The 24,858-nt window shown below is 40.2% G+C and overlaps 1 protein-coding gene across 2 annotated transcripts in view; it reads left to right on the top strand.

Moving 5' to 3' along the window:
- The first annotated feature begins 228 nt into the window (after window positions 1–228).
- Window positions 229–24,858, top strand: part of FNIP2 (folliculin interacting protein 2) — a 131,885-nt gene continuing 107,255 nt past the window's right edge. The window contains exon 1 of one of the 2 annotated variants that reach the window (XM_004420972.3): window positions 229–572. In XM_004420972.3, the coding sequence (XP_004421029.1) occupies window positions 460–572 (113 nt within the window). In that variant the 5' untranslated portion in view covers window positions 229–459. The remainder of the gene's footprint in view (window positions 573–24,858) is intronic. The other variant, XM_014780242.2, reaches the window with a different exon arrangement.

Below are 24,858 nucleotides of genomic sequence, written 5' to 3'. Positions count from 1 at the left end.
CCGCCCCTCGGGCCCCTTTAAGCACCCGCCCCCGCCCCCGCCCCCCGCGAGCCGGGAGCACGGGGCCGCCCGAGCCCGGCTGCGCCTCCCGCCGGGGTTACGTGAGCCCGGGGCGGGCGGCCGCCGGGCCAATGGCCGCCGCTGGGGCGACCGCGCTCCTCCCGCGCCGCCGCCGCCGCCGCCGCCGCCGCGGGGCTGCGGGCTCCTCCCGCAGGAGATAACTGTCAGCGCGCGAGGCGGCGGCAGCGGCGGGCCGGCTCAGTCATATGACCGGCCGCCGGCGGTTCCGGCGCCGAGCAGAGTTACTCAGCCGCAGCGGCCCCGCGCTCCCGCAAGGCTGGGCGGCCGCGCCGCCGCCGCCGCGATGGCCCCGCCGCCGCGGCCGCCGCCCCCGGCTGCGCGCTGAGCCGCCGGCCCCCCGAGCGCCACGGCCGGAGCTGCAGCGGCGGCGGCAGCATCATGGCCCCGACCCTGCTCCAGAAGCTCTTCAACAAAAAGGGCAGCGGCGGCGGCGGCAGCTTGGCGTCGGCGTCCGCCCAGGGCAGGGCGCCTAAAGAAGGACCCGCCTTTAGGTGAGGGGGCGCCGAGGGGCGAGTGTGGCGCGGGACCGGAGTTGGCTTCGGTGCCCGCCGGGGAAGGGGACTGGGCCGCCCGGGACGTCGCAGCCCAGCGCGGGCACCCGGTCCCGGGGCTTGTCATCGTGGGCGCGCCTGATCCGAGTGTGGCTCCGAAACCTCTGTGACCGGGAGGGTCCCTTCCTGCCTCCCTCCCTCCCTCCTTCCCCTCTTCTCTCCCTCCCTCCCTCTCCCCCCACTACTCAGGGTCCCTTCCTCCTTTCAAAGAGTTCTCTTGTGTTCCTTGGGGTGCCGGGGCGTGCGCTTGCTTGTCGGTGGAGATGGGAGATTAGCCGTGAATTGGGGTGAACCCCTTCCCGGCGGAGCCGCCTGGGCGCCTCTGCGGGCGCTGCAAAGCTGGGAGCTGTCATTTTGAGGGCAGCTCCAACCTATTGTGTACGTGACAGTATTTTGAAGTTGTGAAGGCGCAACAGTCACGAGAACGGCACCTTCCTTCTTTCTTGCTGTATGTGACAAGCTCTCAAACGGATGAATGAAAGTATGTAATTTCCACATCATTTGGAAGGTTGATGCCGCATGATGTGTGGAAAGGGGGAGTAAAATGCTTTTATGAAATGGCTGAGATTTTAATTTAACGAAGCTTTTGCATATATTTAATAGATCCGACCTTCCGAACACACACCTTTGAAATAATAATGGCATTTATTGAACATTTAAGATCTTAAACGCTTTATGTTGATTTCTCTCGTTTATATCTCTAACAACCCTGTGAGGTAGGTGCTGTTGTAATTCCCATTTTACAGATGAGGAAACTAAAAGTCACAGAGAACTTAAAACAGCTTGCCCAAGATCCACAGCTGTACGTGGGAGAGCCTGCATTTTGACCAAGGAATTTGACTGCAGAATCCAGTCTTTAAAATCTCTATGCTATTCTACTTTCTAGGGCTAACTTGTAAAAGATGCCTTCAACGGTCTTTTATTGCCTTTCAGCACACTTAGGTCAAGAAGTTCATTTATTTATCTTGAACAGTTTTTTTCAGCAAATTTTTTTATTGAGCATCCACTTCCAACTCTGACGCTTTGCTAGGTGCTTGGCCAAAATGTCTTGCAAAAAGTTTATTATTAAGTCTTGAGCCAGCATAATAAACCTTTTAAAAGTTTCAAGTGAAACTTTGAATAAATTTTGGATTAAATTTTATGTTCTAGATTTTGCTTTTCTTGAATTCCATTCATTTAAAACACACAGCTCCTCACTGCAGTTATGTGACTGCTTAATACCAATATTTTGTGTTTGTGGGTGTGTGTGTGGGTGTGTGTGGTGGTGTTTGGAAGGTAAATTGTGAGGACTTTAAACTACCCTGGTTAAATTCTCATGTTTCCTTTAGGCTAACGGAGTCCTTATAATTTGAGTGGGGAGTTCTAGTCCTTTCACTCTTGAGTACTAGTGATGCTGTGTTCCTTCTCAGAATGGTAGAATTACTTTAGACCCAGGGTATGTAATTTCTTCTCTTCCCTACCAGAAACCCAGACTCCATCAACGAACAAAGCCTGGAGAGAAAAGGTCATGTGTGTTACAGGTGTCTTTGCTTTGGCAGCCCTTGTCAAGGACATTTAAGGCCATGTCAGTGCTGGGAGAGATAGTGGAGTTATACTGTCATTATTTCCTGTGCTCTCTGCCCAGCTGCCCACCACTGTTTCCTCCATCCACAAGTTTAATTGAGTGTGTTTTGAACAAAAAAAATTGTGGCTATATTTAGGGCCTGGCCATATTAGGGAAATTGATTCCCACTTTGTGGGAACATTTTCAGTGTAGTGTTCTGACTTCTCATTGGTGTATAATGAACAACACAAAATTGTGCCAAGGACTATTTTTTTTTCTTGACCTCATTAGGATATTCTACAAGTTTTTGAGGTAAATGTCTTTGGGAGAATTGGAGATCTCAGTTGACATCTCACTTGATGAGGGCCCTCTAGCAGTGTCCCTGCTGGGGTCACCATGGAAAAAGAAGTGAAGTAGCAGATGTCAGTAAAGACCCAGGCAGATGGGGACAAATCAACCAGTGCACACCAGATCAACAAAGGACACCCAAGCAAGTCTTTCCTCCTGCTCTCTTCACCTAGCCCAACTCTTAGATGCTGTGTAGCCCTCCTGGGAAAAGTCTCCTAGAAAATTTCCCTTTCTTGCTCTACAAAATAATGACGCTGTACTTCTTTTTATCCAGATTTTACCAAATAAGAGTTGGCATGTGCTTTTTGGGGAAGTGGGTACCTCATAACAGCAGATTAGCTGCCTTTGGGAGCCCACTTTGTAGTTGAATAGATTTTGAGAGGTTAAGGTAAAACCCTTAAGTTAAAAATCTAGTGTTTCTAACATGAATTTGTATTCTTTAGTGCATTTAAATACAGGATGTAACTTGTAGGTCTTGAGAACCAAAAGTCCCCTGAGGTTTCAGGTAGACTTTTTTGGCAGTTTTATAAACATATATTGCCATATATTTTTGGGGAAAACCTAAGTAAAAATAAGATCCAACTTTTTACATATATATTTTTTTTCTTTTAGAGTCTGTGGAAGCCATGTGTATCTTTTCTCTCTTCATGATGGACTTTTACTAGTTATTTTAAGCTTTTCTCCACTTCTCTGAAGTTTGCCCATCATCATCAGATTTTGCCCTGGATGTTACTCTGTTCACTCTTGTGCACGTCCTCATTCCTTCTCTGGGTTTCTGACTATTCTCTCATTTCCCCAGTATTCACATACTCTAACTGATTAGAGAGGAAATTTGTTGTCCAATATAAATAGCTTGTATCATAGGTCATTTTCAGATCTCATGCTCTCCGGCATTCCATCTAAAAAGAGGATCATCAGAATCTAGATTCCTTCTTAAGTATATTTCATTTAGGATCTCGACGAAAAGCCCTTTTCCTAGTTTTGAGGAAAGAGGTTGCTAGGAAAACAGAAAAGGAATCAAAAGGGATTGAATTTACATGTTTGGGAGGTATAGTTAGGACATGGTGTGATTATGGTATTTGTGAAGAGTAAGCTATTTAAAGTTATAAAATTGCCTTGTAGTCTTGAAATTTGAGAGGATTCTCTATTTGTTGGTCTTCAGAATGCTTTCACTTTTAATTAATTGATACATATAAGTATATTTGAATAACCCTTTGTTCCAGAAGGATAAATTAGAACAAAAAGAGATGATTTGTCTAGTGGCTTCAGTCAAAAGTAGAATTGGGTTCTTGGTTACCTTGAATTTAAGGTCGGCATGTTCACATGGGGATTTTTAAAGGCCAAGGTATGCCCAATGACTTGTGTGTCTGGTTTAAGTTTGAAGTTTTATCTTAAGGTGTTTTTTTAATGTCTCTGATAAATCAGTGGACCAGTTTTCACCTAAAATGTGTATGCAACAGGGAGGTGAAAAAGATCGTGGGTTATCAGATGTTTTATTTTGGACCAGTTAGATGAAGGGAATAAGATATATATCACCTGGGATATGAGGAGTAGGTGAAAGCATTTCAGCTGCTTTGTAGCTAGCTGTGTAAATACTAGAAAAAGTAGACTTCACTCCTACCCCTCCGGTCTTGAATATCTACAGCCAAATGGCCTAGTTAGTGCTAATCTACAGTGTTCTGTCAGAAAAAATTTAAGTAATCTGTTACAGGGATAGTATAAGTATAATTTAATCCACTTATCATCATTATCAAATAGCATCTGATGCCTGTGTGCTTGTGGCTTTGTACTCTACCTGTACAAATCAAGGCAGAACACCCATGGTCCCACCTATTGGAGTTTGCAATCTAAAGGACAGCAGATTATACACTAAAATGAATAAGCAGCAAACTACACCACATGGTATTGGAAACCATAATAACCAATGAAGATAATTCAAACACTGACAAAGAATAAATCTTTACATTAAGTACAGCATTAAGAACTCACTGTTCTCATCCTTGGTGTGACTGAGGGCCAGGAATATGATTTACTCTTCCCTCGCACAGAGGGAAATTACATACAAGTGCCTGCTCCCCTCCCACTGCCAGCTCCCAGGATGCAAGCATTTCTAATGAGATTTTTCTGAGGTAGGGTGGAGAATATTCTGGAAAAAAACAGTTTAGTTCCACTACCCTCATATTTTTAATGCCTGTAACATGTGACACATAAATAGCAGTTTTGATTTCTTTTTACTACTTTCTGAGTCTCCCTGGAGGTTCCTTGACTGCTGTTTTGGCTTCATTGGCACACTCATTACATCATAGCTCTTTGTCCTGAAACATGCCATACACCGTGGGGGGTTATTAGAGATTTTTGGCAGAGCTGAAGAAGGGACTGTTCCATCTAGTGCAGTGGGTTCTGCTAAAAGCACTTGGAAGACAAATTGAGACCATCGATTTAATCCTCCCTCATGCACCATGTCGCATGAGACCAAACAGGTCTTCATTTCTCTGGTCCTCAGTTTCGTCATTTGTAAAGTGACAGCACCAGTCCTGTGTAATAGGGTTGTGGTGAGGAGGTAATATAATGAGTTTGAAAATCTTTTGAAAAGAATAAAATGCAGTACAGAATGATATTAAGTATTGCCAAAAGCCCTTTAAGTCATGGAGTTCTGTATTCTTCATATTGAGGCTTTGCTAAAATTGAACCATTTTTCAGAGGCGATTTTCTTTCTGTTGATGAGAGACTTGAGACAGAACTGAAGTGATGTGTTTTTATTTACTTATTTTTTTTCCCTTGATGTTGTCAGTGATGAAACAGAGACCCTGAGTCTTCAGAGGAGTGTGAAAGATGCTCAGCAGGCAGTAACTCAGATTTGGAAGGAGGTGGCTGGGAGCTCAGAAATATTTTTAGGAGTATAGTGTATTTGTTTTTCAGAATTATATGCAAATTTTTCTTATCAAAAATAAAGTCTTATTTAGCTGAAGGAGGAAATTCGCTAAACAGAATGATACAGCTACAGAAATGGATGATACTCTGCAGCAGCCAAATCATATATATTTTTTTCTCACATGTATGCATACATACACACATATACATACACACATATGTATGTATGTATATATATATACACACACAACACACAAAGATGTTCTCAATAGAAAAAGTAAAAACAAGATATAAACTTATATGAATAATATTAAAAAATGAATGTATAATTGATTATGCATGTGTGGAAGAGGGTTATCAGCACTGTATACCAGCATATTAACAGTGGTTGCCAAGGGGTGGGTAAAAATTTTATTTTACTCTTTTGTGTCTTATTATTTATTGGTATTTTGGGTTTTGCTCTAATGAATTTGCGTTGCTTTTGTGATTAAAATTATTTTAAGTGTTAAATAGTCGAGTATTTTGCACTGTGAGGCAGAGGGTAAGGATAACATTTGTGGAGAAGCCTGATTTGAATAAAAACTCTTGATAGAATTTTTCCTCTTCGTTAAAATAACTGGTAGTTCCAATTATTAAAAGTAATATGCTATGAATTTTAATGTACTTAAAACCTAAGTTCATTATGAACCTTAGGCGGACGATTTAATTGGTAAGGTTGATAATTGTAGGCAATAGACTTGTGCAAAACTTTTACTGGCTGGGCAGAGTCACCGCTTTCCCAGAGCCTCAACCCAGTGTAGTCTTCACCAGGGCTCAGAGCTCAGTTTAGGAGCTGCGTGCAGACCTCCAGTCGGTGATCGAGAGAGATCTAATTGAGGTTTATTTGAAATATGTTTAGAAAAGTGACACAACCTTTTAGATTTTGGGGGAACTTGGATAAGTTAAGGGGTTTGGATTAGATGTTTTTAAAGCTAAGATGTGTATTATAATTTTAAGTTCTGAAATGTGAATTGGTCGCGTTACACATTGTCATTTGACTCAGTAGGTGGTATTGAGACATGGGCCAGACTTGTGGCCTTCTAATGCACAGAGTATAGATCTAAAGAGAACACTGGTTTTTGTTGTGGCTTTAGGTTGTGTTTCTCATGGTTTGCTTGTGAGGTCAGCTTAAGGAAGCCACTTTGCTGTTGTGTTTCATTGGCAAAGGAAGTTGTAAAAGATTGTCCTTGTACTCATGAAGTGCTTTGGCTGCCTGTGTGAACTCCTGGTGGGTGAATCTGATTTGGGAACTCGTATTGTGCTTATTTCTCCAGCCACTGTTTCTCTTGGTGTGGGCGAAAAGGAACAAATGTTTTATCCTGATTGTACAAGTCCCTTGCTTAGTGTGAATCGTTGGGCCTGCACCATGAGATCATGTCCTTGGCTTTAAAAGGAAGTCTTTCCCTTTGTGTATAAGAGTGCTGAAATATTTGGTGAATTCCTACTTACTAAGTGTTCTTTATCTCAGGTTTGTGCAAAATGATTATTATGTAAAAGAGGAAAAACAGGATGGACTTTTCCAGCTAACTGGGCATGTAATAGTGATTTCCCTCAACTCCACCCCGTCTGTAAATGGAACATCCATGACTCACTTCTCAGGGCCACACAGGCACTTTTGTAACCAGTGCTTGAATGGGAGGGTGGGATGGGGATGGAAGGAGATGGGCTGGCATCCCACTTGTGTTCAGCCAGAATCTGTCCAGCTGCCTTTATAATGGACTTCTGAAAAGGACAATGTGCCTTCTCACACATCATGCTACATATTTTTTTTCTTATTGCACTTTTTGTTTATGCCGAAATAGTACAATATATTAAGTGCAGTAAATGCAGCCGTTTATACTATAATGTTGTGGATAAGTATTGTATAGCAGAAGTCTTTCTGTTACATAAGATTTTAGTATTAGCCTGAGTCTGATCCCCCCAGACTGTTATATTCCTCTCTCTTTAACTGTATGCCTTTCATTTCTATATATATTTAGAATATTTTTCTAGTTATTTCTCCCTATAATCTTGCTTAATTTGTAGATTGTACTCTAGAATTTGTGCCCAGCATAGTGTTATAAAGAGATATGTGCACTGCTTTATAAAGATGATTTTATCCCCACATCTGACTTTTTAATCATAAATAGCAGCATTTTTGTATTTGATATAATACATCTTTAAATACATGATCATTGGTGTTTGATTATCCACTGATGTCTAATTGAAAATGGCAGCCAGTTCATGCAGAGTGTCTAAGTGTGAGTAGGCACTGAGGCAGTAGACATTCATCCCCCAAAAGCTGAAGGGGATGGTCTGAGAACCTACATATCTGGTGGGGACCTCAGTCTAGTTACCAGTAAGGAGAGTTGCATGTTGGAAGTTAATAATTTAATCATGTAGCGTATGTAAACACCCTAGACTCTGTATGTTTATGACGGAAATATTTTTCTAGGAAAATTGGTAGTCCACTTATTTGAATATGCCCTAGGTTACATTGTGTAATAGATATCACTAGAAATTAAACACGTACATGAATTTACTTGACAATTTAACACAACTTAAGAAATATACTAACTTGAGAGGTGTCTGCTTTTCCTTGATTTAGGTATACTGGAGACCTTGTAATGCTAAATGCAGCATCGCCAGGATGTAATGGTCAATCAGTTGTTTAATTGTATTTATTTGTGGCCTACTCTGTCAAAAGAGTATGTATGTGTGTTTGTGTGTGTAATGTTTTATCCATGAAACTTTTATAGAATAGATTAACATTTACTTTGATGGTTTAACGAACAAAAAACTAGAATTTGCTAACAATTACACATATATCAGTTAAATGGGAATTGAGTAGATGTTTGCATTTCATTAGGTTCTGCTAACTAAACTTTTTCATTCAGTTGTCATGGCAACTCCATTTCTTCACAAGTTGAAGACAAGTTAGATGTTAACCTGTGCATTCCTCAAGAGATGAAACAGGTGTTGATTTAGGATGTGTTAGGAAGAAGCAACAAAATCACCAGACTAATCAGTTCTGCCTTTAACGCCTTATAAATACTTCAGACTGCCAACTCTTTCTCCCTGGTGTACCCAAAGAATCTTTTTTCTATGTTACAGTTGAAACCTTTGGGGTTGTGGAAAAAAATTTAGTTTGCTTGTTATCATTTAGCTCTTAATTAACTATCCTCATTTACTCAAGGTCTTTTATAAAATATGATTGAGAAATAGTAACAAGAATATCTTTTAAATTTGATGCCACTTTAGAGTATATATTTGAAAGTAATTGAATGAAAGAAGAAAATGTACATGTTGTGGTTAGAGCATGGGTTTGCGAGTTCTTTCTCTCTTAGCCCTGCCATTGTGTCTGTGGTGCTTGATGCAGTGCTTGGCAGGAAGTTGCATTTAATAAATACCTGTTGAATAAATGAATGAATGAATTTAACAGTTTTGAAAACTGATGATCCTTAAAGATTCTCTGGTATTCCAAAATCTGATCTTTTGAAATTTTGATGTTTTTTAGTAGAGAACTGCCTTTCCTTTTTTTTCCCCCACCGCTGACCTCCTAGTTTATTTTTTATTTTTTTCAGATGTACAGCATTATAATTTGACATCTGTATATGCTACCAAAAGTCTAGTTTCCGTCCGTCACTGTATAATTGTCCCCCTTTACCCATTTCACCCATTTCCCAACCTCTTCCCCTCTGGTAATCACCAGTCTGTTGTCTGTATCTAAGAGTTTGTTTTTGTCTTGTTTTGTTTGTTCACTTGTTTTGTTTTGTTTTATATTTCACATATGAGTAAAATCATATGGTGTTTGTCTTTCTCCATCTGACTTAGCATAATACCCTCGAGGTCCATCCATGTTGTTGAAAATAGCAAGATTGCATCTTTTTAAAGGCTGAGTAGTATTCTGTTGTATACAATCATGCGTTGCTTAACAACGGGGATATTTGTGAGAAATGCATTGTTAGGTGATTTCATTGTTGTGTGAACATCATAGAATGTACTTACACAAACATAGATGGTATAGCCTACTAACACATCTAGGCTATATGGTATTGATCTTAAGGGACCACCATTGTATATGTAGTCTGTCAGTGACCAAAATATCATTATGCAGCACATGACTGTGTAGATACTACATCTTCTTCATCCATTAATTTGTCAGTGGACAGTTAGGTTGCTTCCATATCTTGGCTATTGTAAATAATGCTGCAGTGAACATAGGGGTGCATATATCTTTTTGAATTAGTGTTTTCATGTTCTGTGGATAAATACTTAGAAGTGGAATAGCTGAATCATAAGGTAGTTCTATTCTTAATTTTTTGAGGAATCTCCATACTGTTTTCCATAGTAGCTGCACCAATTTGCATTTCCACCAACAATGAGCAAGTTCCTTTTTCTCCACATTCTCTCCAACGCTTGTTATTTCTGTCTTTTTGATAGTAGTCATTCTAACAGGTGTGAAGTAATACCTCACTGTTGTTTTGATTTGCATTTCCCTGATAATTAGTGATTTGAACATCTTTTCATGTGCCTGTTGGCTATTTGTATGTCTTCTTTGGAAAAATGTCTATTCAGATCCTCTGCCAATTTTATAACTGAGTTGTTTGTTTTTTGTTGTTGAATTGTATGAGTTCTTTATATATTTTGGATATTAACTCCTTATCAGATATATGGTTTGCAAATTCTTCTCCCATTTGGTAGGTTGCTTTTTCGTTTTGTTGATGGTTTCCTTTGCTATGCAGAAGCTTTTTAGTTTGATGTATTCCCATTTGTTTATTTTTGTTTTTGTTTCCCTTGACAGCAGTCAAATCCACAGAAACATCACTAAGACTAATGTCAAGGAGCTTATCGCCTTTGTTTTCTTCTATGTATTTTATGGTTTTAGGTCTTACATTCAAGTCTTTAATCCATTTTGAGTTAATTTTTGTGTGTGGTGTAAGATAGAGGTCTACTTTCATTCTTTTGCATGTGGCTGTCCAGTTTTCCCGACACTATTTATGAAAGAGACTTTCCTTTCTCCGTTGTATGTTCTTGGCTTCTTTGTCATAAATTTGTTTTCCATATGTGTGTAGGTTTATTTCTGGGCTCTCGATTGTCTTCCATTGATTTGTGTGTCTGTTTTTGTGCCAGAATCATGCTGTTTTGATTACTATAGCTTTGTAGTATAGTTTGAAGGCAGCGAGTGTGATACCTCCGGCTTTGTTCTTTGTTCTCAGGATTGATTTGGCTATTCAGGGTCTTTTGTGGGAAAACTGCCTTTTTTGATGTTTTTGACATGTACTGTGACATTTTTTAAAGGACCCTTATTATAGACAACTTAATTTCCTTTTTTCCATTAATATTAGTGAATTGTTTTTCTGGTATCGAAATCATAGGGTAAATACTCTAAAAGGACCTGCTCCCTCCAAAGAAAAAAACTAAAAAAGACACTTAAGCGGTGTATCTGAGACCCAGTTATAAAATCCCACAGCTGTTGAAAGCGACCTGTTGGAAAAGTATTTAATTCAAAAAATATCTGCGAACCTCTGAAATTATTAGCTGTGTGTGTTGACAAATGTAAAACTCTGTTCTGTACTTTTTATTTTTTATTTATTTATTTATTTTTTTAATTTTTATTTTTATTTATTTATTTATTTTGTGAGGAGATCAGCCCTGTGCTAACATCTGCCAATCCTCCTCTTTTTTTTGCTGAGGAAGACGGCCCTGGGCTAACATCCGTGCCCATCTTCCTCCACTTTATATGGGACGCCGCCACAGCATGGCTTGCCAGCAGTGCGTCGGTGCGCGCCCGGGATCCGAACCAGCGAACCCCGGGCCGCCGCAGCGGAGCGCGTGCACTTAACCGCTTGCGCCACCGGGCCGGCCCCTGTTCTGTACTTTTTAGATTCATTTGAATTCTTATGTGGCTTGGTAAAACTGAGATACATTACAGAATGAAATTAGCTGATTGGTTCTTTCAAATTTAGTATATAGCACACTTAATTATAAAAACAATGTTGGTATTCTGAACCCTGCAGAGACTGTGTTTGCGTATTACGTGAAGTTAAGTGCTGTAGAAAAAAGATGAGATCATCTCTGTTTTCCATGTATGATTTTTCCATTTGAAAAACTAACTTAAAAATAGGTTTATGAATCTGACATGTTCTTTAAGAAGAGTATAGCCCAGACTAACATATGATAAATGATGGCCTACACTGTGTGAGCAAGTGAGCTGTGAGTAAACATTTTCCCCAAGCATATCAGGCAATGACTGTTTGCTTTAGAATGGTACATTGAGTAAGTTAGTTGCTAGGACAGAAGTAGGTAACAGGAACTCCTGTCTCTGCCCAGAGGGTGAAGAAGGACCCCTGGTAGCAACTTGGTTCTTTCTAAATGTGCAGGGCACCCTGGAGACCCTACAAACACTGGTACCTGGCCCCTGCCGTAGGATTCTATACATTGGTTAGTGCCATATGTTCCTGAAAAATTGTTTGTAAGTTAAATTATGATTTGATTTTATTCAAGATTATTAATTTTTAAATGCACCTGATTAAAAATCCAACAATATAAAATGATATACATTGGAATGTAAGCCTCTCATTTCACACCCCTAATTTCTCTTCCCAAAGGCTACCATTATTATACCAGTTTCTTTTATATTCTTCCAGAAATATTCTATGCAAACAATAGAAAAAAATATTCTTTCATTCACACAAAATGGTAGTTGCCGTACACACTGTTCTGCATTTTGCTAATAGTTGCCTAGCATTCCATTGAGTAAGTACATGTAGAATTTTTAACCCAGTGATTCTCAAGTCTGGCTGGCCAGTAAAGACACCTAGAGAGATTTAAATGCCCAGGCTGCTCTTTCAGAGATCCTGATTTAATTGGTTTGGGTTGGGGCCTACATGTCCGTCTTGATGAAACCCTTCCCAGGTAATTTTGTGTGCAGCCAAGCACACTAATTTTAACCAGTCCCCTATTGATGGATATTTAGATTATTTTCAGGCTTTTTTGTTAGAGATGGTGAACTTCCTGGTTGGAAGATCCTTATGTATGAGCTCAAGGATATTTCTAGGATAAGGACCCAGGTTGGAATTTCTGCCAAATTGCTCTTCAGAGATGTTGCACCTATTTATACTCCTACCAACAGCACACAGTAATGACTGTTTAGTGGAGCTAATTTAAAGTACCCTAAAGAAAGAATACGGTGGGATGGTAGTGAAACTCGGACCCTAGTTCACTCTTGGTACTTGTTGATCACCTGTCTAGTCCCATGTCTGTGCAGATTGTTAAGCTCTTTTGCAGTTCAATTTGGCAATGCTACCTAGACATAAAAATGCTGCTACTATTTTGACCCCAATGATTTAAAAGATAAAACTTCTCCACATGAAGATGTTAAAAAAAAGCAAAAAACTTCTGTGCTTGGAGGTGTTCTTTAGACGTTATCATTATAATGATAAAAATTAAAAAGAATCATATTTGTCTAACAGCAAGAAAGTGGTAAATTGTGATGTTAGCTTCATGGATATTATGTGATGGCTAAATGATTATGAAGACTGTATTAATATAAAATGTTTGCTATGTTAAATGAAAAAAAAACAGGGGCTGGCCCGGTGGCGCAAGCAGTTAAGTGCACGCGCTCTGCTGCGGCGTCCCGGGGTTCACTGGTTTGGATCCCGGGTGCGCGCCGATGCACTGCTTGGCAAGCCGTGCTGTGGCGCGCCCCATATAAAGTGGAGGAAGATGGGCACGGATGTTAGCCCAGGGCCAGTCTTCCTCAGCAAAAAAAAAAGAGGAGGATTGGCATGGATGTTAGCTCAGGGCTGATCTGACACACACACAAAAAAACACCACTAATTGGTACCTACGAGATGAATATATTAGCAGAATATGTAAATGTGTGATCAAGGACTAGAAAAGAAACAGAAAAATAGAACAGTTGATGTGATGGGATAATGAGCTTGCAGGTAAATGTCTCTTTAAAAAATAATTCCTTTACTATTATAAAATTGTGTGGTTGAACAATAAAAATTAGGAAAAAAATTAAATTCTTTTATAATGCAGATAGCCATTTATAGTTTTAAAGATGTATTTTCATATTGTAAATCTTATTAGTGAAGACATATTATGGAATATGTATGTAAATGACTTCTCTGAAATCTTTTAAGATGTCTGTAAATAGCTACTTCTCAGGAATTTTGAAGGAGACCCCTCTAATATTTGTAGAAAATGAAAGTGTTTACCATGTACTGAGCTGCCTTACTTACATCATCTCACTCATACCTCACAGTTATCCTTAGCTAATTTATAGATTATAGACTTATAATAATTTATAGATGAAAAAATTGAAACTTGCTTGAGATTACTGAGTCGTTAACTAGTGATGCTGGGAATTCAGACCCAAGTCAGTGAGTTCTTTACTAATACATGATCTGTATTACCTTTCTGCAGAATATTTGAAGTACCTAAGAGATTAAGATTCTGTGGCGTTTATAAGAAAGTATGAAGTCTAAATATTATTTCTAGGGAGCGTCCCATTTAATTGTGCAAATAATAGATATTAAGTGTAAAAAACTAATTGATAAAACAAAGTAGTAGTTCAGGACCAAGTCTCTAATATCAGATTAAGATGAAAGGAAGGAGTGAGGGCTTTTTAGTCTGGCTGGTCAGGGGAGGCTTTACCAACGAGATAGGATCTGCTGGCTGGCACTCAGAGAGGTGAAGAGGGTGGGGACTTTTTACCTTGGAGGTGTTCCTGGCTTAATGAATGGACTGGTTTTTCTGAAATAAGAGTGCTCTTGTGAGGCGAGATCCTTTGGGACCAGATTGTGCAGGGCCTTGCAAGCATTTTTAATTTTAAGTTTTGAATTTACGTGACCCCAAAGAGTGTATGGGGGAGTCTTCAATCTATAGTTTGAGAGTTGATAGAAAGAGTAGGGACTCTGTTATGGATTTGCATTCCTGAGTTCAAACCTGGCTCCCCCACTTAGGATGTAGGGCACATTAGCCTCTCTGGGTGAGTTTTTTCTTTTGTAAAAGGGATGTAAAATCAATTTTCTTGCAAGGTTATTCTGAAGACTAGAGATAATAGTACACACAGTACTGGACACCTATTAGGCGTTCGATAAATGACGGGTCTAGTAACTCTCAGAGACTAAATATTATCTGTCTCTCCCTCCAGCTTCTCCAGCTACTTCCCTGTGTTAGTCCCATCTCTGGATGATCTCCAGATTGTAGGGAAATTGCAAGTAACTTGTCTTCATTAAAAAGAGAGTTCCTTCTCTGAAGGCTTTGGGGAGCCACTACCACTTTGAGTAGTGGACTGGTGAAGCAGCTCGCTCAACACAGGTACCTTACCCTAAGTTTTGGTGCTGGGATCCAAGTTAGTACATTTTATTGCATATGATACCAGCAAGCGAAACATATCTGTATTCCTTAGTCTTGCCTCTCGCCTCTGATCCCAGACCTCTCATCTTCAAAGGGAACAAACAAAACTGATACAAGCCAGTAGCATTATGCTCCCACCTTTATGGCTTCCCTCCCAGCCTGTGGCAAAATCCATACTTGGTAAACCTATCAGATATAGATCTGCCTCTCTCTCTCTCTCTTTTTTTTTTAAATAAAGACTTTATTTGTTTAGAGCAGTTTTAGGTTTACAGGAAAATTGAGGGGAAGGCGCAAAGATTTCCCATATATCCCCTGCCTCCACACTTGCATAGCCTCCCCCAGAATGGTACATTTTCTTACCAAGGATGAACCTACATTGACACATCATATTCACCCAAAGTCTGTAGTTTACCTGAGGGATCAGTCTTGGTATTTTACATTCTATGAGTTTGGACAAATGTATAATGACATGTATCCATCATTATAATATTATACAAAGTATTTTCACTGCCCTAGAAATCCTCTGTGCTCTGCCTATTCATTTCTCCACTCCACCCCCAGACATCTCTTTTTATATCTCAGAAGCTCCTTTTTTTCTCTAAGTAGTTTCCCAACAGTTCTGCTTCTTGTATTGATTAATTTCCCAAACATTTGTGAAGAGGCAGTTGTGGCTGTATCGTAGAATTCCAGACTTATGCTAAGGAGAGGAGTTTGTGTTTGAAGACTCTGACTAATTCAGTTACTCATGACAGATTTTTACAAACAGAAAGGGCAGGGGGAGGGGAAAAGGGCATTTGTCCCAGAAGCCAGATAAAGGAAAAACGTCCAATTGTCCAGTAATCTTATCTTACTGAAGTGCTAAGGACTGCCCCTAATTGCATGGGGGTGCCAGTTTAGATAATGTGCCAAGGGAAGTGTGCAGCCTCTCCTCTGCTTGCTTCAAATAACAGCTGTTCAAAAGCAGGCTAGTTCCAGTAGGTGCAAACCCACGCTTTCTAGTTTGTTCATCGTTGTGTCTTTCTTCTTCCAAGCTTCTTCCCTCCGAATCCAGGTTGGATTGGACTTTGATCTTACAGCTGATTACTGTGCTGTGCTGGTCTTTAGGTTACTCCAGCGAGTATTGAGTTTTACAGCTTGGACCGTTAAAGTCAGTATTGTGTTTAACACAGCGGGAGCAACGGGAGTCGTCTTGAGCTTGCCTTGACCCACTAGCATGTTAAGTAGCTGTTGAAGAGGAAGGTTTTTTTGAGAATTATGTCAGAATTAGCGCTTGATTGTCAGAATTGTGGTCCAGTCAGCAGACCATAGTAGGTAACTTCCCTGGGGTTCAAGTTTTGCCGCAATGGGTTTATACCCGTGTTTTCTCCCTTTATTTTAGAAACCTCTATGTGCAGAGCACTGGGCCTCCAGTGCCCCAGAGATATTTTTTAATGGGGGAGGGGCATAGTTATCCTCAAGGATAAAATAACAGGGTCTTTCCTTGCCTTCAAACAAATCCCAAAGTATTGTTAATCTAGATTGTCAGTTCTTACTTCTGTGTTTAGAAGACTTTCCTTTTCTTCCCATCCTAGAAATATCTGGGATGTGGGACCTTGACCAACTCTGTCCTAAGCATTGGAGCAAGCAGGCTTCATATGTGTGTGTGTGTGTGTGTGTGTGTGTGTGTGTGTGTATGTATATTTTGTTTTGTTTTGTTTTTTTTGCTGGCTGACATTCTCAGTAAGGGTCCTTGCTCACCATCAGATTAGTTCCTGTGTGGCCTTATGGGGGCAGAGGAGAAGGTCATTTGACCTACACTGGTTTAGGCTCTGGGTGGCCTAAAATCCTCGTAGCTAAAATCCTCCATCTGGTCCCATCCAGTTCCAGAGCCTGGTCCAGGCTAGCTTACTAGGATTTGAGGCTGAGATTTGGCATCAAAGCTTAGTAAGTAATTAAGGGTTTATGTTATCTTCCATTGCTTTCTCTGAATGTCGTTTCCTTGGGGACCTAACTGGTATGCATGGAGGAATGTATTCATTTCAGAGGAAAAACTGGATGGGATGTAAAAGTGAGGGCAAGGGAATTGTAAATAAAAAGAATAAATAATTTTTAAGAACTAGTAATATATGAAATAACTTAAACGTTTTGAGCGTGAGTAACCTTGGAGAATGGTAACATAATTAATAGAAATAGGGCAGTTATAAGGAGAAGTGACTTTTAAAAAGGGAATATATGTGTTTGATTTTGCACGTGCTGGATTTGGGGTGCAGGTGGGCACTCTGGGTAGTGATGTTTATGAGGCAGTGGTTGTCAGGGGAGATGTTAAGCCAGTATTTGCTAGAGGACCCAGGAAATCTGTATTTTGCTCTTAAGACTTTTCTTTTTCTATTCCTTTCCCCAAAATTACTTTTGTCAAAATTTTATTTGTTCTTCCAAATGCCACCTCTGATTGTCTTTGCTGATTGCCCCAAATGGACGTGCCCTCTGAACTCCTGAACTTAGTGTTTTTCTTTTTTTTTATGGCACTTACAACATTCTATTAGCTGTTTTTCTAATTATCCAAACACTGCCAGATTATACCTTGAGTGCAAGGAACATCATATGTATGTCCCTACAGTGCATAGCATAGCACTGAGTACATTAATAAGAGCTCAGTAAATGTTTAAATACATTTATTTGAACTTGTTTGTTTTCAGCTAATACTACTACTTAAAGAAATATAAATTTCTTAGGCATTATATAAAATTCCTTTTAAAATTTTTTCATAAGTTTGCCTCTTTGAAACTTTAAGAACATCTCCCAATGCTTGTATTTCAGAATTTAACCAATAAGTATGTTTATCCTCTCCATACTTCTTACTGTTTTTACCCCCTTTTTGTTCTTTTCAGCTACAGGGTTATGTAATTTTTTTAAACCTCAGAGACTCTTCTCTATAGATCACTTTATTTTTTTCTATACGAGTTCCAATTTAGATTTCTGAGGTTCACTGCCAAGAAATGTATGATGTATTCTATTAAGAATGTACTTTTTTTTTTTTTAAAGCTTTGGTCTATTGTAAAAATAGCTTGAACACCATTTTTACCTGAACTGACCACACGTTTGCCACTTACTTATCTGTTTGTTCAAAGAACCCTGAAAGATCTTACTGTGTGTTCCCTTTAGTTGGGCATTTTCCTGGTGAAAATGTTTAGTGCCATTTATAAATATGGCCCTATCCTTGGCCAGTCTGTCACTTAGATCAGTTATGAAAATGTTAAGTTCAATCCTCACACCCATCACTGAAAGACCACTCTGTTATACTTCTCCTTCCAGAGAAATGTTTGTTTATTCCTACTTTTGTTTTCTGGTCCTAATCCAGTTCTCTATCCAAGATAAATATTCTACTGGCCTCATGATGTTTTATCCTCATAGAAACAGGTGACCAAATACCTGTGTACTAATGCAGTTCATATAGTAAAAATGTTAATGGCAAATGAGATGCAGATAAATAAAGGAATAATTGTTTTGTTTTCTCACAGCCATAGTTCTTCTGTGTGTGAGGAAGACTAGCCCTGAGCTAACATCTGTTGCCAATCCTATTTTTGCAGAGGAAGATTGGCCCTGGGCTAACATCTGTGCCCATCTTCCTCTACTTTATATCTGGGACGCCTGGCACAGCATGGCTTGATAAGCAGTGCATAGGTCTGCACGTGCGATCCGAACTTGCAAACCCCTGGCCACCGAAGTGGAGCACGTGAACCTAACCACTACGCCACTGAGCCGGCCCCTCATGGCCATAGTTTAAAAAAGAAAAAAAAGACAACCCAAGTTTACTAGTACAAAAATCATATACAGTCATGTACTGCATAATGACATTTCATTCAACGATGGACAGTGCATACGATGATGGTTCCATAAGATTAGTACCGCATAGCCCTAGGTTTGTAGTAGGCTATACCATCTAGGTTTGTGTAAGTACTGTAGGTGAGGAAGAAATTTTCCTTTACCATTCTAGGTAGATTCTTCTGGCTGGTCTAAGAATTAAATTGGCACGAAAGAGATTAGTAGGAGAATGACAAACAAAAGTTTAACAACATGTATACCTGGGAAAAACCCTGGAAAACTGAGTAACTCACCAAAATGGCCAAAGCCCTCATCTTAAATACCATCCTCAGCTAAAGACAAAGGAAGATGTTTTTGGAGTGGGGAGAGTCAGGGACTTCAAAGGGAAGGAAGGCGATTCAATTCATGGGTAGGTGAAAAGGAGCCAACATTTGGAAAACAAATGTTTGGCCACACAGAAACAGAAGAACACAAAGGGGAGCCCAACAAACAGGCTTTTCTAGGTTCCTCCCAGTCTACCACCTAGTTCATGTGATGCTAAGGTGATAGCTCGCTTCCTGAAACAGGTTTTTTGAATCTGAATTCTTTTAGACAGTTAACAGGGAGGTAACAAAAACTTTGAGTCTTTTGTTTCTTAAAAATAATCAGCCTAGAATAATCTTCATGTTAAAGAGACACATTTTGGGGTTAAAGAAGCAAATTTTGTTCCCCTTCAGTACACTCCGTGATGTTCGCACAATGACAAAATCACCTAACAACGCATTTCTCAGAAGGTATCCCCATTGTTAAGTGACACATGACTGTACTATTACAACTTCAGGGGGCTATTGGAAGTTCCTTCCTCCCCTTTGAATTTTGTGGATATGTTTTAAAATAAGTGGACCAACTAGGGCTTGAAAATATTTATTTCATCCATAAATTGTGGCTGTCCTTAAATGGTAATGAGAGTTGACAGTGGTTTTTATTTTCTGAAGCACACAGCTTACATTGGGAAGAGTCTCTGATAGTCACTTTCTGCAACCTTTATTCTGTGAGATTCTTGCTCCCTGTTTCCTAAAAAAGCAGTGACAAATTAATCAGAGTCAAAGGTATTGCAATTTTGATGTCCTGGGGTTTCCCACTCCTTATGACTCTTTGTGATTTCCTCTTCATGATGCTATACTTTAATTTGCCACTTTAATTGACTTAGTTGAGGTAATTTCTTAGTGGGATGGGGATAGGAAACAGTAGGGGGAGAGGTTATTTTCTGAGTACATATTGCTTTTTAAGGCCCTAAGGTTATTTTTAATCCCAAGTCTGTGATTTGAATTTTCTGTCTGAGACAAAAGCACCTGTGACTCCAGGTGGCTGCTGCCATCTCCCTGTGGTCTAGAAGGAGGGCCATCAGGGATTGGAGGACCTTGTACATAGATGTTGTTAAAAAAGTTAGGAATATTCCCTGCTCCCCATGAGTGCAGTTAGCCAGAGGTCCTCTTAATTGAATCATTTCTTTTCCTTAGCAAAGACAAAGAAAGATTTGTTCAGCTTATGAAATGTAGTGGTGATGGTTTCAAAGCAGAAACAAGCCATGCTGGAGATTTAGGATGCTGAAGTTAGGAATTACATGCGATATAAACCAATTTTTCCTACGGTTTTCTTTTCTAAAAATTGTGGTGAGAGGGAAGTGCATATTGGTTAAATGTGCTGCTGTGCGTTTAAGACCAGTATTTCAGAGAAAGTATAATTGATAAGATGGACTTAACTATAGTAGCTCACACCTACATGGGTTTTATTTTCTAAAGTAGTTATATTTATTTTATAGAATAGGAAACAGGCTCACTGGCCAAGGTCACAGAGAAGTTGCCTGTATGCGTAGAGCCTGATCTGGAACACAGACCTCTGCGTCAGGCCTCAGGCAATTTTTAGTCCTACTAGTAGGGTAAGTTCCCTTGTTTTGTGCTTGTTAAAAGCTGTTACGAATTTGTAGCTAAAATGCATTGTTTTTAATTTTTTTTTAATTTTTTTGTGAGGAAGATCAGCCCTGAGCTATCATCTGCCAATCCTCCTCTTTTTGCTGAGGACGACTGGCACTAGGCTAGCATCCATGCCCATCTTCCTCCACTTTATATGGGACGCTGCCACAGCATGGCTTGCCAAGCGGTGTGTCGGTGCGCGCCCGGGATCCCAACCCGGGCCGCTGCAGCGGAGCGTGCGCACTTAACCGCTACGCCACCGGGCTGGCCCCCATTTTTTTTATTTTTAACGATCATAAATCTGCATTCTTTTGTGTGTTGTTGAACCTTTGTGTTGTTTTCATTAGATTTGTACCCTTTTGTTTTACTGAGGTGCTCAGAACGATAGCATGTAACTCCTAAAAATCAAGTCCAAACTCCTTCACATGGCTGGTCCTGTTTCATTTCTCTTTGCTCTTCCCCACACTCTCCTTAAACTGGTCAAAGTGAATTTGTCTAGTTCCTCAAATAATTTTGAGCTTTCCCTGTAATAAAGATTTCTTTGCCTGGAACTCACCTCCTCCCTCCCACCTTTAACCTGCTGACGACTCCTACCTAGTGTGGTGGTTAGAGAGGCGTGGGCTCTGGAACCAGACTTGAGGTTTCCAGTCCTGACGTCATCACTTAATAGCTGTGTGATCTTGCACAAGGTACTGAGCCACTGTGTGCTGTGCTGCTGTTTTCTCATTGGTACATTGAGGATAATAGTAACCACCTCGTGGTGTGGTTATGAGATTTAAATGGGTTTGTTCTTGCCAAGTTAGAGCAGTGCCTGGTACATGGTAAGTGCCCTGAGAGCTGGAAGCCTTTGCTGATAGCGCCCCCACCCCCGGTGGGCTAGAGAGCCCTCCTCTTTCTCATACTCATCATTGCACTTAGCACCCTGTCCCTCTGGATTGTAATTGCCTGTGCATGACCCTACCACTCAACTGCGAGGATGGGGGTGACCATGCCATGTCTGTACTGTTCACCCTGGAATACAGCACCTGGCACCTCTATAGGTACTTGGGAAATGTCTGAATAAATGAATAAGCAAAGGCTCCATTAGCTCATGACGTAAGCTTAATGTCTTTGACCTCAGCTTTCCTTTCCTTTAATGAAGATCTTTTTAGCTTTCATTTGGGACTTTTGATGGGGTAATTTTAGGAGAAGGGAGATGATAGAAAAGATCATGTCCTAGTTTAGCCTAGGTTTCTTTATGGAAGCTTTTGGAGTTGTAACACGTTATTGCTTAGTGTAGTTTGTTCCCTGGGAGAAGAGGCTGTGCTTATGGACAGGCCTCTTGAAAAGTTGCTGTGTTCTTTAAGAACAGGTTTAAGTTCCCCATAGAACAGGCTGGACTCATGAGGAACACCCAGTTGATGTTGACCACAGTCTGGATTTAACCTGATAACTGTCATAGCCTCCCGGCCCCAGCGCTGTAAACACACACTCACAGGATTTCCCGGCATTCAGCTTTTGTTGGCAATCAGGTGTGCTGTGGCCATAATGCAGCAGTAGAAGCCACTTGACTTCTTCCTCTTACATGCTACATCTTTGGTCAAGAATAAAAACAATGTAAAAGGAAAAGCTTATGCAAGAGTAGAATAGTTTTTGGCTGACAGGGACGAGAATTTTTTTTCTGCTCTAGAGGTGATGGTGATCTGACTTAGTCCTGTACCCGAGTGGTAGGAGGTGTTCCTGGTGAAAATAATGCTCACTTAGGGGGAAGGGGAAGGGGGTTTGCTGTGCTGCTGTGATTCCTTTGTTGAAAGCCATTAAGGGGTTAGAGTACTAGAAGAGTGAGACTAGCAATTACTTGTTGTCGAATTTATCAAATTTTCAAGGGGCAGTAGTGAAAAGCAAAGATTAACTGACTTTAAACTGGACTTTCACAGCAGTATAATTTGAAAAACAAGTTCCGTTTCTTGAGCTTGCTCCTGCCTTCCTACATCTAATCTGCCCTAATAGAGTAATGGTAATAATGAAATTTAGTGGGCGCTGACCATACACAGGCACTGTTCCATATAGAGCCAATGTATATATGTTCTGTATTTATAGTTTGTTTATGTAGCCTTTTTTTCTTTCCAAAGAAAGCAAGGCAGGATGCATAGCAGATAAGAGTATGTGTATATGCGTGTCAGATTTGAACCCCACCTCTTCTTAGTAACTGTGCAATTTTGGGCAAATTACTTTCCATCTCAGGTATCATATCTATAAATTGAAATAGAGTCCCTATGAGATGAGATAGTGAGAGCAAAGTACTGTGCTAGGCTCACAGCAAGCTGCTCAGCTGTGTTAGCGAAATTTGTTGTGCTGTCTTCTACTGGGTGTGGCCTTTAATTGTGATTGGTATCCAGGGAAATTTATGAAAAATTTCAAAGCATTTCTACTATGGCCCCAACTGGGAAGTTAATTAGATGCATTCATCAGTGCTTCCACGGTGTTGCCATTGTCTGCCAAAAAGAGATGAGAGCACTGTCACCTCTGCCCAGGCATACCAGACCTTTCCTGATCTCCAGTCACACCTTGTCATTGGTTTTTATTTGTTTGCAGAGTCAGAAAAAATTGGAGCAGTGTGTTCCTCCACACCGGAAAGTGGTGGTGCCTCGTTGAACCACTCTGTTTCCCAGAGCAAGAGGGGACCGTGATGCATTCATGGTGTCTCAGCTACTTCAGATTACTCTTCTTTAAGCTATACCTGCCTCCAGCAGCTACTCCTCATCCTCTTGGTTTTTGAGCAGCCTCCTGCTGTCCTCTCCTACCCTCAGAGCCTCTAAAAGAGCAGGATTGGTGTGTGTGTGTCTGTGGAAAATAGCAGGCTCTTACCACTTGGAAGGCATTTTCTCGTAGTTAAGATCTTAAAGATGTTATTATGTTGTGAAGAATAGTTAATTCATTTATGTTTTAGAATAATGGCTATATTATAGGTTAACCTGGTTTTTTTAAGATGACCTGGTACTCTGACCACCCTTTATAATAACGTTTCTGATATGTGTTCTGAACTCTAAAAGTAAACTTATGAATGAACTTATAGGACCCCATACAATAAATCTTCCTTCAAAGGCATCTATCGAACATCTTCCATATTCCAGGTACAATGAATTTGTAGAATACAAGAATGACTAAGGTACATCCCTGCCCTTGAGCAGTTCAGTTCATGAAGGTTTATTCCATACTGTTCTATTGTAATAGGAGCTAACAGTTTACCAAAAGGTAGAGGCAAGGAGGCCTTACAAAAGTGTCAGTAAACATTTGTTAAATGACTAAAGTCTCTAAGCTTGGTAGAGTCCTTCATTTTTTCAGGTTTTTTTTTCACTTAGCACTGTCTTAGATTTTTATCTTTCCATTTGGAAAGTTAGATACTAAATATATATATTTAAGTCATTTTGATATTTGAGCTCATAACTTTTTTATGCTTGTTATCTTTCCATTTTATCTGCAGACGATTTTCTAAAAATAAAAACCAGGTCATCATGATTAGAATTTGTTTACTAGTTTTCTGAAAACCTAACTCAGTGGAATGGACAGGATTGAGGGTGAGAGGTGGGTGGGCGAGGGGCCAGCAATAAATGAGAAGGTGGAGTTTTCTGATAGGAATTTGTGGTTTCTCCCTAAACGCTCTCAGGCAATATTGCTTCCAGGCCCCTCTATCACTTCATTTTTATGTTTAGTGTCCACAAATATTCTAGGCTTTAGATGTTCCTTCTGCATTGAGAATCCTGAGGAGTTTTCATGTTGATATGTTTGTGATACTAGGAATTTTACCGGTTACAACCGGCCACTGTTAAAATGCAGGAAATTTTCTTTTGGAATGTCATTGCTTTCCATAGGCTTCCAGAGTGTAATGCCTCCCTGCCCCCACTGTCAATATGGCCCATGAATAATGACCCTATGTGTTTCTTTTTCCACACATTCTCTGCATTGCATGGAATAAAAAAATGAGGGTTATATAAATCAACAATCTTGAGTGCATTACGTGCCATATATAGAAAGGTTGAAAGCAGGTAAAAGGTGGTGGTGGTGGGGTAACTGATGCAGCAGTGTCCCAGAGCAGGAGCGAGACAGTGAGACCCAGAGATCGGGGTCTATCTAGTCTTTTTCTTAGACTAGAAGAAGCAAAACTTTCCCCATAGAAGGGAGCAAAGGTGAATGTGGGTAAGGTTCGGTTAACAAACATTGGTTGAGTGCCTTCTATATACAAAGCGTTGTGCTAGTGTCTGGGAACAAATAGAGGACTAAGACATGATCTGCTTCCAGGGAGCTTACAGTTCAGTAGAGGAAATGGTCACAAAAAACCATA

The sequence above is a fragment of the Ceratotherium simum genome, chromosome 12, assembly GCF_057802395.1.
Source record: "Ceratotherium simum simum isolate JZ-2026a chromosome 12, ASM5780239v1, whole genome shotgun sequence".
Classification (NCBI taxonomy): Eukaryota; Metazoa; Chordata; class Mammalia; order Perissodactyla; family Rhinocerotidae; genus Ceratotherium; species Ceratotherium simum.
Note: the sequence above shows the minus strand (reverse complement) of the source record. Positions and strands in the feature narration are given on the sequence as shown.